This window comes from Nomascus leucogenys, chromosome 17, assembly GCF_006542625.1.
Source record: "Nomascus leucogenys isolate Asia chromosome 17, Asia_NLE_v1, whole genome shotgun sequence".
NCBI lineage: Eukaryota > Metazoa > Chordata > Mammalia > Primates > Hylobatidae > Nomascus > Nomascus leucogenys.
The window spans coordinates 86805461-86820554 of record NC_044397.1 but is presented as its reverse complement, the minus strand read 5'-3'; the positions used below and the strand labels follow the sequence as shown (position 1 = coordinate 86820554).

General features: G+C 52.0%; 2 protein-coding genes across 2 annotated transcripts; one reads left to right on the top strand and one right to left on the bottom strand.

The window, feature by feature from the left end:
* The first annotated feature begins 1324 nt into the window (after positions 1-1324).
* On the top strand, positions 1325-14616 carry ZNF428 (zinc finger protein 428). Its single transcript, XM_030797392.1, has 3 exons — positions 1325-2672; positions 7862-8067; positions 13959-14616. The coding sequence occupies exons 2-3, from the start codon at positions 7992-7994 to the stop codon at positions 14456-14458; spliced, it is 576 nt and encodes a 191-aa protein (XP_030653252.1). The 5' UTR covers positions 1325-2672; positions 7862-7991; the 3' UTR covers positions 14459-14616.
* SRRM5 (serine/arginine repetitive matrix 5) lies at positions 7798-10265 on the bottom strand. Its single transcript, XM_030797389.1, has one exon. The coding sequence runs from the start codon at positions 10010-10012 to the stop codon at positions 8027-8029; it is 1986 nt and encodes a 661-aa protein (XP_030653249.1). The 5' UTR covers positions 10013-10265; the 3' UTR covers positions 7798-8026.
* Positions 14617-15094: the final 478 nt, after the last annotated feature.

The following is a 15094-nucleotide window of genomic DNA, read 5'->3' as shown; positions in this document are numbered from 1 at the left end:
TGGGTTTGGCCACTTCTTCAGCCAAATAGTCACAGTCTTGTCTTTTTGATAGCGACTGAGCTACCCCATTCCATGGCCCGGACCCTTACCCTGGCTTCCCCCTACCCCAGACATTAGTCTCCAAGGGAACTTTGAATTAAAGTTAAACTCTCAAAACCTTTGCCTAGCTCCCCATCACCTCTAGACCAAGTCAAAGCTTTTTAGTCTGGCATCCCAGGCCTCTCATTCATTCATGTACATTTTAGATGTATTATTCTAACTTTAAAAAATAACCTCTTACGATGTGCCAGGTGTTGCTCAAAGTTCTAGAGTCCATGGTGAATAAAACCGGCAAATGTTAGGTGTTAAAGACAGCGCTACACTAATCTGAAATCTGATCCTGCTCTAAGCACTGAGAACTCACAGTGAAAAAGGGCGACTCCATTCTTACCCTCATGAAGCTTTCATGAGAAAAACACTCAAAACAAGGAAGCAAAGAAAGTTCAGATTGTGATAAGAACTATTAATATAAATGCAGAGTATGGTGATGTGTGCCATTGTCATAATGGAAAACTTCAAACCCACAGGAGTAGACAGGACAATAACATCCCATGTACTCTTTTTTTTTTTTGAGACCAAGTCTCGCTCTGTCGCCCAGGCCGGGGTGCAGTGGCGCGATCTCGGCTCACTGCAAGCTCCGCCTCCTGTGTTCACACCATTCTCCTGCCTCAGCCTCCCGAGTAGCTGGGACTACAGGCGCCTGCCACCACGCCCGGCTAATTTTTTTTTTTTTTGTATTTTTAGTAGAAATGGTCTAGGATGGTCAGGATGGTCTCGATCTCCTGACGTGATCCGCCCACCTGGGCCTCCCAAAGTGCTGGGATTACAGGCGTGAGCCACCGAGCCCAGCCTCTTTTTTTTTTTTTTTTTTTTTGAGACAGAGTCTCGCTGGGTGGCCCAGGCTGGAGTGCAGTGGCTCAATCTCGACTCAATGCAACCTCTACCTCCAGGGTTCAAGTGATCGTGCCTCAGCCTCCCAAGTAGCAGGGATTACAGGCACCCCCCATAACCCCTGGCTAATTTTTGTACTTTTAATAGAGGCAGAGTTTCACCATGTTGCCCAGGCTGGTCTCAAGCTCCTGACCTCAGGTGATACACCCGCCTCGGCCTCCCAAAGTGCTGGGATTACGGGCCTGAGCGACCGCGCCCAGCACCATATACTCTTCATGCCAGTTACAACCACCACCAACTCATGGCCAATCCCGATTTATCCATAACTCCAGTCAAATGTGGAAGTGCTATTATGGAGAGATCAGGAAAAGCCTCTCAGATTGACATCTGTACCAAGATACGAATGGTGAGCACAAGAGTAGGTATTCAAAGGTCAGAGGGAAAAGCATTTTTAGGCGGAGGAAACGGCAAGAGCAAAGGCCCGAGATGGTAAAGAGAGTTTGGGATAAGGTGGAGCTGGACAGAAGTGGAGGGAGGAGGAAGTAGGTGGGGTCAGAAAGATAAGCACAGCCAGACCAAGTGTATAGCCCTGAGGCCATGATAAAGATTTTTGGATTTTTTTTCCTAATGGGATCCCTTTGGGGAGTTTTAAGCCAGAATGTGACAAAGTCACTTACAGGAAGACTGGAATGTAGTCATAGTTGAACTCTAACATCGTCTATAGGACCTTTTCCCGTCTCCAGTTCGGTTCTAGGCATACTAAGCTGCTCTTGCTTCCTCAATCAAAACATGCGCTTCTATTTTTTATTTTTGGCCTCTGGGCCTTGGCGCTTGCTGTTCACTCTGCCAGACCCATTCCCATTCTAGTTGGCTCCTATTCGTACTTGGCTTAAGGATCACCACCTCCTGGAAGCCTTCCTAGAACCATAGGCCGGGGCAGGCGCCTCTTAGGCTCCCACAGCCCCCTGTGTTCCTCACTCCAGGTCTGACCTTCTGGGTAGTAGTTGTCTAATTAGGTGTGTATCTCCTTCGACTGGGGTGCCGTGAGTACAGGAGTATGGTTCGCTGCAGAAACCATAGAATCCGCCAGCATGGGGCCCGACACCTAGGAGATCAATAAACCTTTATCCTGGTTGGGAGGGGTCCTGGCCCTCGTGCCCTCTCTCAGGATGCAAACTGATCCCCAACGAAGACAAGGTCACCCACTTTGCGTTAGTCTGCAGTCCCTGCGCGCATGCGCTTTGCTCAGGTTGCCCCCGCCACATGCTAATCACTGCGATCAGGAGTAAGGCCCCTCCGGGAAATATGCAAATCACTCCTTCCAGTGCGGGAGGCCTTTCATTGTCCCGCGCTAGGATTATGCAAATACGCAGGCCTCGGGCCCAGGATCCAGTCCGAACTAGCGCCCTCCGCCCCCAGCGCATCCCTGTTTTATAAGGCGCGTTCCTGCCCCGCACACGCACGCGCGAACCCTTCAGCTTCTTGTTCCTTCGGGCCGCGGACTGTACCAAGTAAACCCAGGCAGCGAGGGGCAAAGCACGGCGCCCCCCGCGCGGGTCTCGTCGACGGCCCGACGCGCATAGCCCCTCTTCCCACAGAGCTACAGGACTAGCCGTCTCACCGCGCAAGCGCCCTAGGCTCTTCACGCCCCCTGCGCGCTCTCCTACCCTACTTGCGACGCAGGCGCAGAGGCTGGGTGTACAGCCGCCGCCGCAGAGCCGAAGCGGGGGCCGCCGGCGCCGGTGAGTGTCCCGGGGAGGGGTGCGCGGGGCATGCCGGGAAGCGGGCGCTACGGCCCCGCTGCATGATGGGAGCGACGACTCCCGTCACCGGGGAGCCGGCGGTCTGGGGCCGTGGTGACCCGAGGGCTTCTTTTTCTCCCCCTACGCGTCTATGCCGCCCTGGGGCATCCTGGGAGAACCGAGCGCTACGCCTTGAAGCGCTGTGGGAGTCGGTCCGCTAGTCGTAGGCCTGGTGCATCCTGGGAAAGAGTGTCCCAGATCCTTGTCGAGACCGGTTCCTTTTATCCCACACCTGCCGCTGACCGTCCTGGAGGCTTGGAGCGCTTCCACACGGGGAGTCTGGGAAGGTGGTCGCTATAGGCTTAAGGCATCCTGGGAAGAACTGCCACAAGGAATTATGGGAACTGGCCCTTATTGTCCCGTAGTGGAAGGTTTTGCCCTGGTCTCTTTGCTCGAGCATTGGAACGGGTACCTATTGTGTTCACGCGGGGCATCTTGGGAATTCGCTGCTATAGGCCCAGGGCATTGTGGGGTCTCCAGCACTGTGTTTGCCTTTCAGTTTGGCTGCCATAGGCGTGGTAGGAGTGGGACTTGTGAACCAAGGGATGGCCCTGCCTGACCTCTGGAATACTCTGGAAAGGGCCTTGTGTGATGTGGGCTTGGAAAAGTGTAGGCTAATGTGCATTGTCTCCTGGTAACTTCATGGAACGTCTTGATTGCCCCAGGTGTATGGTTGCCGTATAAAATATACAATGTCTAGTTAAATTTGAATTTCAGATAAACAATTATATCCAAAAGATACAACCTTTTAGAAAAGTATGTCCCAAATATCACGTGGAACATAGCTATATTAAGTAATTCTGTGGGCTAGTTGCAGTGGCTTATGCCTGTGATACCAATACTTTGGGAGGCTGAGGCAGGAGGATCGCTTGAGACCAGGAGTTCAAGACCAGCCTGGGCAACATAGTGAGACCCCCGTCTTCACACACACACACACACACAAAAGTAAAAATTAAGCCTGGCGTGGTGGCGCACACCTGTAGTCCCAGCTACTCTGCTAGGGGCGAGTAGGGTACCTTGAGTACAGGAGTTTGAGGTTACAGTGAGCTAACCTCCCAACCTGGTTATGGGGAGTACATGAGTTAAGGCCTGGAAGCCCCTTTCCTACAGATCACCCTACTGCACTCCAGAGCCTGGGCAACTGAGCGAGACCCTGTCTCTTAAAAAATATAAATAAGTAGGCTGGGCGCGGTGGCTGATGCCTGTAATCCCAGCACTTTGGGAGGCCGAGGCGGGTGGATCACGACGTCAGGAGATCGAGATCATCCTGGCTAACACGGTGAAACCCCATCTCTACTAAAAATACAAAAAATAGCCGGGCATAGTGGTGAGCGCCTGTAGTCCCAGCTACTCGGAAAGCTGAGGCAGGAGAATGGCGTGAACCCAGGAGGCGGAGCTTGCAGTGATCCGAGATCGTGCCACTGCACTCCAGCCTGGGCGACAGAGCAAGACTCCGTCACCAAAAAAAAAAAAAAAAAAAAAAGAGCCTGGCATGGTGGCACGCGCCTGTAGTCCCAGCTACTCGGGAGGCTGGGGCAGGATAATTGCTTGAACCCAGGAGGCAGAGGTTGCAGTGAGCCGAGATCGCTCCACTGCACTCCAACCTGGGCGGCAGAGTGAGACTCCGTCTCAAAAAAGAAAATTAAATAAATAAATAAATAAGGGCCAGGTGTGGTAGCTCATGCCTGTAATCCCAGCACTTTGGGAGGTGGGAGGCCAAGGCAGGAGGATTGTTTGAGGCCAGGAATTAGACACCAGCCTTGGCAACATAGTGAGACACCATCTCCGCAAAAAAAAAAAAAAAAAAAAAAAATTAATTGGATGTCTTCTGTTTTTATTTGCTAAATCTGGCAATCTTATCTTGGTATAAAGTAGAATTCCCAAATTAGATGGGGCCTTGTAGGCAATAGGGTATCATTAGAATTCTCCTCTGCCAATTATGAAATCTGTCTTTAAAAGCCAAGATTTAGGTGCTTTCTTTAGGAAGTTGCCCTGCCAATGATGCCAATGCTTCTTTGCCCCAGCCACCTCCAGGTTTCAATCTGAAGGTTTTCTCTTTAGTCCCCAGCATTAAACTTGACATCCGGGCTTTGAAGGGACCATGTATTTTCCACCATTGTATCCCCAGTGCATGGGCCTTGGCATGTAAGAGATATAGCTGAGGCTGCAGCAACTTGCCATGCGTGGTTCTCTACTATCAGGGAGTACAGTGGAAGACAATAGTGGTGTGTGTGTGTGTGGTGGGGTTGGTGGGGGGTGGGGGTGGTCCGTTGGTGAAGAGGGAGAGAGAGAAGTCACAGAAGGCTTCCTGGCAGAGGCAGTATTTCAGCGGGCAAGAAGTACAGAGGTTCTTATGTTTGCGGTGGGCTTTGAAGGGTGAAAAGGAGTTCTCCAGGCCAAAAAGGGAGAAGGAGGGCCGGGCGTGGTGGCTCTCACCTGTAATCCCAGCACTCTGGGAGGCCAAGGTGAGTGGATCACGTGAGGTCAGGAGTTTGAGACCAGCCTGGCTAACATAACGAAACCCTGTCTCTACTAAAAATACCAAAAAATTAGCCCGGCATGGTGGTGGTGGCTGCCTGTAATCCCAGCTACTAGGGAGGCTGAGGCAGAGTGGAGGTTGCAGTGAGCCAAGATCGTGCTATTGTACTCCAGCCTGGGCAACAAAGTGAGACTCCGTCTCAAAAAAAAAAAAAAAAAAAAAAAAAAAAAGAAAGGAGGACATTCTTGACAGCAACAGCGGGTGTACTAAGACCCACAGATGTGAAAAGGGTCTCCTTGTGTGCACAGGGAGAGGTGAGAGGTCTGGAACATCTGGAGTTTATAGAGGGGCGGGAATGGGAGTAGTAACGGCCACTCTTGATGGAGTACCCGCCACACACCAGCAATTTCTATCAGTGAGCCTACTGAATCTTCAGAAAAACCTTTTGAGCTGAGAAATCATTTTATGAAAGGTGTGGCTTCCAATCCTAGTTCATCCACTTACCAGATGGTGACCTTGGGCTACTCACTTATCACCTCTGTGTCTGTTTCCTCATCTGTACAAAGGAGATAATTCCCAACCTGGTTATGGGGAGTACATGAGTTAAGGCCTGGAAGCCCCTTTCTTACAGAGAAGGAAACAGGCTAGAGAAGTAAAGTTCTTTGCTTGGTGCTACACAGCTAGAGTGTGGCAAACCTAGACACTATCTTGCCAATTGATACAGAACTAAGGCTCATAGTCACAAACCAGTACAGCCATACCAATTGTTTAAATATTAAAATACTTCCAGATGGGTTGGTGTGTCACTGCTACACAAGTACTCTCTGTCCCTAACTGCCACTTGGGACCCTCCCTGTGGTATTATATATATAAATATGTTGGTTTTCATCCACAGTTCCTAGCTGGTAACTCCTATAGCCTTTGTTACAGTCTCTTGTTATAATGTTGTGTACCTTAGGCCTGGGGCAGGTCTGAAGAAACAGAATCTCACCGACCTCCTCCTGCCCTCCATTTCCTGCCCCAGGGCAAGACTCTAATCTCCCCCACCTTCTTGATTGTTGGTCTTAAGACACTTTTCAGAGAAGTCCATACCCAATGCTGCCTGTCTTAAAGCCTCCGTAAAAACCCAAGAGGACTGGGTTTGGAGAGCTTCCGCATAGCTAACCACATGAGGATTCCTGTAGGGTGGCACCCCAGGGAGGGCGTGAAGCTCCCTGCCCCTTCCCTTATACCTTGCCCTACACATCTCTTCATCTTTCTTCTTTGCAATATCCTCTATAGTAAACCAGTAAATCTAAGTAAGCATTTCCTTGAGTTCTGTGATTAGCTCCAGCAAATTTTTTTTTTTTTTTTTTTTTTTTTTTGTAAGATGGGTCATCCAGGCTTGAGTGCAGTGGCAAAGTCACGGCTCACTGCAGCCTTGACCTTCCAGGCTCAAGTTATCCTCCCGCCTCAGCCTCTCAGGTAACTGGGACTATGAGCACATGCCACCACACCAGCTAACTTTTGTAATTTTTTTTTTTTTTTTGTAGAGACAAGTTTGCCATGTTGCCTAGGCTGGTCTCAAACTCCTGAGCTCAGGTGATCTGCCCACCTCGGCCTCCCAAAGTGCTGGGATTACAGGCATGGGCCACCGCGCCCGGCCTTATTTTTAGTTTTTTAAAAAAGTCGGGTGTGGTGGCTCACGCCTGTAATCCCAGCACTTTGGAGGGCTGAAGCCGGCGGATTGCTTGAACTCTGGGCAACATGGTGAAACTGTGTCTCTACCAAAAATACAAAAATTAGCCGGGTGTGGGGACAGCGTTGGAATGGAATCGGAGGGGACACCTAGCTGGTGTCTCCTGTGTAGTGTGTGGGGAAAAAGCCCCACACATTTGGTCACAGAATTCTGTGTTGATGATTGTTGTGGTAGTGTGAGGAGAGTAGAGGAAAAGCACAGTTTGAAGGTTTTTTCCCCCATAACACTTCCCCAACCCCAGACCTCCCCATGGTCCAGCAACTAAAGGGTTAATGCCTGGTATCCGTCCCGCTCCACTGTCAGTTCTGATTGGTGCCCACACTAGTCCCCACTGTTGAATATTTGGAATGTCACCTCTCCCTACCCCACTGAATAAGAACCAGAAGGCAGCCTTGTTGCCCACATGCGGAAATTAAGACCTAGAGAGGGGGACGGGTGCGGTGGCTCACGCCTATAATCCCAGCACTTTGCGAGGTTGAGGCATGTGGATCACCTGAAGTCAGGAGTTCAAGCCCAGCCTGGCCAACATGGTGAAACCCCATCTCTACTAAAAATACAAAATTAGCCGGGCGTGAGGACGCACACTTGTAGTTCCAGCTACTCGGGAAGCTGAGGTAGGAGAATTGCTTGAGCCTGGGAGGTGAAGGTTGCAGTGAGCTGAGATCACACCACTGCACTCCAGCCTGGGCAACAGAGTGAGATTCTGTCTCAAAAAAAAAAAAAAAAAAAAAAAAAAAAAAGACCTAGAGAGGGGCAGGGCTTGCACTCAAGGCCCTGTAGACAGTCAGGGACAGAGCTGGGGTCCTCTGTGCCCCACCCCAGCAATGAGCACACAGTTGGGCTTGGGGTGGGGATGGGTGCTATGTAAAAATTTATTGAATCATCACAGGTCTTTCCTTTCCCCCTATCCAGCATCACTCTCTACCTGCCAACATCCTGTATTAGAGAACTTGTGGCCGGAGGTGTGGCTCTGGAGAGCTGGCCGGGGAGGGACGCTGCTCAGCTGCTGCTCTGCTCCTGTCTCCTGTCCCCTCCCCCGGCCATGACAGAGACCCGTGAGCCAGCTGAGACTGGGGGCTACGCCAGCTTGGAAGAAGACGATGAAGACCTTTCCCCAGGTAAGGTGGCCTTAGAGGTGGTGGCGTTGGCTTGACCATCATCCTGGCTTAGGGTTTGGCCTCCACTGGGAAATGTTGATGGGGAGTGGCTGCTTGTCTTGCTAGGGGTTCTATTCTGACTGAGACTCCTTGTCCCGGTACGGGATCTCTTCCAGTCGGGACTTCTGGGGATTGTAGATTGACTGGGGTCGCTCTCCTTGCTAGAGGTTCTAGATTGGCCATGATTTCCTTCCTTGCTGGGGGTTCTAGATCGGCTGTGAGCTTTCTCCTTGCTGAAGGCTCTAGGTCGACTGTAACCACTCTGCTTATTGGGGCTTCTAGATCGGCTGTGATCTCTCTCCTCGCTGGAGCTTCTAGATTGTCTGCGCTCTCTCTCCTTGCTGGAACTTCTCCATCGTCTGCGATCTCTCTCTTTGCTGGGGCTTCTGGATTGTCTGTGCTCTCTCTCCTCGCTGGGTTTTCTAGATTGGCTGCGATCTCTCTCCTTGTTGGGGCTTCCGAGTCGGCTGTGAACTTTCTCCTTGCTGGGGCCTCTCGATCGTCTGTGATCTCTCTCTTTGCAGGGGCTTCTGTATTGTCTGTGATCTCTTTCCTTGCTAGGGCTTCTAGGTCGGCTGCGATCTCTCTCCTTGTTGGGACTTCTAGATCGGCTGCGATCTCTCTCCTTGTTGGGACTTCTAGATCGGCTGCGATCTCTCTGCTTGTTGGGACTTCCAGATTGACTGCGACCACTCTCCTTCCTGGGGCTGCTAGATCCTCTGCGATCTCTCTCTTTGCTGGAGCTTCTAGAATGGCTATGACTTCTTTCCTTGCTGGGGTTTCTAGACCAGTTGTGACTTCTTCCTCTTCTGGGGGTTCTAGATTGGTTTTGACTTTTCCCCTTGCTGTGGCTTCTAGACTGGCTGTGTCTTCCCATCTGGCTCAGAATTCCCTTCCGGGTGCGACTTCTTGCCCTGCTATGGTTTCTCTTCCAACTGTGACTTCTCACCCTGCTGTGCGTCCTCTTCTGACTGCCACTTCTTGACCTTCTGGGGCTTCTAGATTGGCTGTGACTTTGCAGCCTGCTGCGGGTGCTGGCCTGGTTATAACTCTTGACCCTGCTGGACATTTCAGTGGGGCTGTAACTCTTTTCCCTACTGGGGATGATCATCTGACCATAGCTCTTCATCTTCCTTAATGACGATGGAGATGGGTTGTCACTCTTCTCCTTGGAGGGAATTCCAGTCGGGGTTTGACACTTGGCTCTACTGGAAGTTGCAGCCAGCTCGGAACTCCTCCCTATACCTGAGCCTCCTGGTGGGCGGTAACTCTTCTTGCTCATATTTCTAGGCTGGCTGTCACTCCTTTCCCTGTTGCTGGTTCTAGGCCGGCCGTAACTCTTTCCCCGGCTCCGTTTTTGCTGTGAAGTGGGAGTTCTTACCCTGCTGGCCATGCCTGGTCTGGCACCATGAGTTCTTATCCTGCCAGGAGTGCTGGCCCTGCTGGGTGACCTCTTGGAGCTGCGGCTTCCCCTTCTGCCGGGTGTCCTACCCCGGCTGTGTGTGCCCCTCCGCTGGTGGCATCTCATGCCGCTGGCCTTGCTGGCTTTGCTGGCTTTGCTGGTCCTGGTGTCGGTGCTCACCCTGCTGGGTGTTCTTGCTTTGCTGCGGACTCGGGACCTGCTGCTGGGCTGGTTAGGAGGGGCTCTTTTTGTACTGGTCGATTTCGTGGACTTGGAACTGCTTGGGCTCATGACTGAGTTGCGGGATATCGCTGGCTTGGTGGGCACTAAGGATCTGTTGGGCGTTGCTGATTTGGTGGACTTCAAGGAGGCAGGAGGCTTGAGATCTGCAGTGGGCATGGAGGATCCACTGGGTGCCGGGGACATACTGGGCTTTGAAGATCTCTTAGGTGAAGACATGGTGGGCGCAAAAGGGCTTGTGGTCCTGGAAGTCACAGTAGACATGAAACACCTGGTAGCCGTGGATGATGACCTGATTGCCTGTCACAGGCCAACTGTGTGAAGTCATAGTGGGCATTGAAGACTCTGGAGGGTGAGTGGTATGAAGTCAGAGGTGGGAGGAGAGAGGGCAGGGGTCCTAGCCTGAGGCTGGAGATATTTCCTCTGGTTTGCAGCCATTCAGCAGATGTCTTCTGAGGCTGACTCATGCCCAGCATTGCTGGGGACACAGAGATGGCAGACCCAGGCCCTGCCTTCAAGGAGCCCATAGTCAATGGGTGGGGAGGGGGGTCACTGCCCAGAGTGGTCAGGGTGTGATGGAGAGCGGTGCAGGGGCCGGGGAGCCCATACAAGAGAGACACTGACCGCCTGGGGAGTCAGCAAGGACTTCACAGAGGACATGACATGAGCTTGGCTTTAAAAAGGAGCAGGAGTTTTGCCAGTAGAGAAAGAAAGGGTCAGGCTGGGTGCGGTGGCTCACACCTGTAATCCCAGCACTTTGGGAGGCTGAGGCAGGCAGATCACCTGAGGTCAGGAGTTCCAGACCAGCCTAACCAACATGGTGAAACCCCATCTCTACCAAATATATAAAAATTAGCCAGGTGTGGTGGCACATGCTTGTAATCCCAGCTACTTGGGAGGCCGAGGTGGGAGGATCGCTTGAACCTTGGAGGCGGAGGTTGCAGTGAGCCAAGATCACACCATTGCACGCCAGCCTGGGTGACAGCGAGACTCTCAAAAAAAAAAAAAAAAAATGAACGAGTCACTCAGGTGGGTGAGGAGCAGAGGCTAAGGCTTTGGGGAGGGAGATCAGGGTCTTGGGGCCACTGTCATCCACTCACCCACACGTCCTCTGCTGGGGACCCCAAGATCATACCTGCCCTTGAGGAGTTCCCAGTCAGATAAGGGAGATACCCTGGGGGGCAGCTGACTGCAGTCAGCTTCTAGGACAGTAACAGGAGGAGGTGCTGGGGCAGGGGAAGCCGGAGAGAGACCTGGCTGGGAGTCTGGGGCTTCAGGGTGGTGGCTTCACAGAGGACAGAGTTTGTGCTGGGTCTTGAAGGATGAATAGGGGGTCACCAGGTGGATAGAGTGGGGAACAGCCCATGCCAAGGCCTCAGGAAATGATTGTTAAGTGGCAGGAACTAGTAGGAGAGAGCCGCAGGGACGGATGTTCAGAAGGAAACAGTTATAACCCGTTCTGGGCTAGTGATGCTGGGGACCCAGCAGGAGGGTGGTAGAAAAAGTGACTGGCTGCCTGGGATGAGGAGGTCTGGGATGGCCTCACCAAAGAGGAAGGCCTCCCACTGGGTCCTAAAGGATGGTGGGAAAAAGTAGGGCAGGACATTCCCACCAGAGGGAGGAACAGTGTGTGTGAAGCCTCAGAAAAGGTTTGTCAAATTCCATGCAGAGAGATATCCATGCCATAAATATGTCATAAGTACTTTCTTTGCACAAAGGAAGTGTTCTAGATGCTGGGGCCACAGCAGTGAACCAGACAAAGTCCCTGCTCTCGGGGACAGGCAGTAAACAAACACACAAGTAAATGTTGAATGCAGTGAGTCAGAAGATGGAGAAAAATGAGCCTGGCGCAGTGGGTCACACCTATAATCCTAGCACTTTGGGAGGCTGAGATGGGTGGATCACCTGAGGTCCGGAGTTTGAGACCAGCCTGGCCAACAAGGTGAAACCCCGTCTCTACTAAAATTACAAAAATTACCTGGGCATGCTGGTGCGTGCCTGTAATCCCAGTTACTTGAGAGGCTGAGGCAGAAGAATTGCCTGAACCCAGGAGGCGGAGTTTCCAGTGAGCTGAGATCACGCCACTGCACTCCAGCCTGGATGACAGAGCGAGACTCTATCTCAAAAGAAGATGGAGAAAAATCAAGCAGAGTAAGGGGCGTAGGGAGTGCTGGGAAGTGGCCAGGGTGTCATTGAGAAGGTGACACTTGAGACATAGAATGGAGAGTGACATCGGCAGAAAGGGTGGCAAAGACCCTGAGGCAGGTATGGGCCTGGGGTGTCGGAAAGTGAGGAGCCTGGTATGAAGAGCCTGTGGCCACTGCGATGACAGGAGCAAGGGCGGAGCACAGGGTGCAGTAGCAGGATCCTCTGGGTTCTGGGAGAAACTGAGGAATGGGGCTGGGATGGATACAATGTGAGGCTTTTGGCAGGCTCCTGCCACCGAGGCCAAAGAAGCTGGTACTTCCCACACTGTGGTCACAGGGACCCCATCCCCAACCATTACTCTGTGTGTGCGCCCCCATAATGGCAGCTGATGTCGCGCTTTTCCGTGTATCAACTTTAAAATTTTTCCCCTTTTCTTTTTTTTTTTTGGAAATGGAGTCTTGCTCTGTCACCCAGGCTGGAGTGCAGTGGCTCAATATTGGCTCATCGCAACCTCCGCCTCCCGGGTTCAAGCAATTCTCTTGTCTCAGCGTCCTGAGTAGCTGGGACTATAGGCACCCACCAACCCACCTTTGGCTAATTTTTGTATTTTTAGTAGAGACGGGGTTTCACCATGTTGCCCAGGGTGGGTCATGAACTCTTGAGTTCAGGCAATCCGCCCACCTCAGCCTCCCAAAGTGCTAGATTACAGGCCTTTTTCTTTAAACCTCAACTTGTCCTAGGTATGTCCTTGATAACTGTGAAATCACAGTAATATATCTTACCTATAAATATTTCAATTCACCTAAATATATATATATATATATATATATATAATCTCTTTCCCTGGCCACAGATATAAAAGTACATCTGTGTGTATGCATGTGTTTTAATTTGCACAAATACCTTTTCAAATGGTTGTCTCCCTAAAATGATCCAGTGTCAGCCATGGCCCAGGTTCAGCTTTTCCTGCCAGAGCTGTGTAACCACAGGGGAGTGAGTCGTCTAGCCTCCCTGTGCCTCAGTTTCCACATCCATCAACTGGGAATAGTAATAGTACCACCCTCAAAGGGTTCTTGAGGATTTAGTGAGTTAATGTTTAAGAACAGGGCTCCTACAATAGCAAGGATGCTGTTGTTACTGGTGGGTTTTTACTACTCCTGCTTTGTCCTTCCTAAATGCCTCCCACCCCACCTCCCCATGGAGTTTTTGTTTTCTTTTGCAATCAATCGATTTTTTTTTTTTCCAAGACAGAGTCTTGCTCTGTCACCCAGGCTGGAGTGCAGTGGTGCGATCTCGGCTCACTGCAACCTCCGCCTCCTGGGTTGAAGCAGTTCTCCTGCCTCAGCCTCCTGAGTAGCTGGGATTCCAGGCGCCCGTTACCACACCCAGCTAATTTGTATTTTTAGTAGAGACGAGGTTTCACCATGTTGGCCAGGCTTGTCTTGAACTCCTGACCTCGTGATCTGCCTGCCTTGGCCTCACAAAGTGCTGGGATTACAGGAGTAATCCACCGCGCCCGGCCAAAAAAATTCTTTTTAAGTGGTGAGGTCTCACTCTGTCACTCAGGCTGGAAGGGAGTGGCGCAATCATGGCTCAGATGCAGCCTGGAACTCCTCAGCTCAAGTGATACTCCCGCCTTAGCCTCCCGAGAAGCTGGTACTACAGGTAATGCATCACCAGGCCTGGCTAATTTTTTAATTTTTTGTAGAGACAGAGTCTTGCTATATTGCCCAGGCTGGTCTCAAACTTCTGGGCTCAAGTGATCTTCCCACCTTGGCCACCCAAAAGTGCTGGGATTTCAGGCATGAGCCACTGTGCCCAGTCCTGTCCCATGCAGTTCTTGGAAGACATTCATTGGCTTGACACAAAGATACAGGGAATCTACTGGGTGCCAGCCTTGTTCTGTGCCATGGGGACTCATCTATGGGGAAGGGAAGGGCAGTGCCTAGGCTACCCTTGTCATACTATGGCAAGTCTGAATGTGGGGATTCAGGGAGGGGACAGCTGGGCCTAGCCCTGTTTCCTCTGATGCCACTGTCTCCCCCTATGTGTCCCCCTTCAGGCCCCGAGCATTCCTCTGATTCAGAATACACTCTCTCAGAGCCGGACTCCGAAGAGGAAGAAGATGAGGAGGAGGAGGAAGAGGAGACCACTGACGATCCCGAATATGATCCTGGCTACAAGGTGAAGCAGCGCCTTGGCGGGGGACGTGGTGGCCCATCCCGCCGGGCTCCCCGTGCAGCCCAGCCCCCGGGCCCCCCGGCCCAGCCTTGCCAGCTCTGTGGCCGCTCACCCCTTGGGGAGGCCCCACCGGGAACCCCACCCTGCCGGCTCTGCTGCCCTGCTACAGCCCCCCAGGAAGCACCAGCCCCTGAAGGCAGGGCCCTTGGGGAGGAAGAGGAGGAACCACCTCGGGCTGGGGAGGGCCGACCAGCTGGGCGGGAGGAGGAGGAGGAAGAGGAGGAGGAGGGAACCTACCACTGTACGGAATGCGAGGATTCCTTTGACAACCTGGGGGAGCTGCACGGGCACTTCATGCTGCACGCCCGGGGTGAGGTGTAGGCAGAGCCCCCATACAGGGAGCTTGGCAGAAGGGGTGGGGTGGGAGGAGGGGGTGAGGAAATTGGGGTTGTGACAGTGGTCATGGGGATGGGGTACTGCCGGTCTGTGTTGTCTTAGAAGTAGATGTGTGATGGCCAGAATAAAAGCCAAAATCTGTATCTGTGTTGGTTCAGTGTGTGTGTGTGTGTCTGTGTGTGTGTGTGTGTGTGTGTGTGTGTGTTCCACCTGGGCTCCTTCTTGGGGAACCTCGGGGTCTTTTGGGAAAGATAACATTTTACTATGTGCTTGTATTCGATGAGGTTTCCATGTATTCACTCACAGACCCCATAATGTAAAGGCTCTAACAATAGAATTTCATTTCTCATTCACAAAATAGTGCTGGGTGAGTCATTTGGGGACTCAGGCCATCCCTTAAGCTTGTTGTCTCCCCCATGGTCCAGACTGGGTGGCCATGGCCTGGATCCTGCTGGCAGAAGAGGACAGGATGCCTGGTGAGGTGCACGTGTTGTCTTACAAGCCCTGGCCTGCCAGGGGCACACTGCTTCCATTGACACGCCTTTGCTGAGAAATCAGATATGTGGCCGCAGCTAACTGCAAAAACAACCTGGGAGAAGCAGTCTAGCTAAGCGCCCAGAA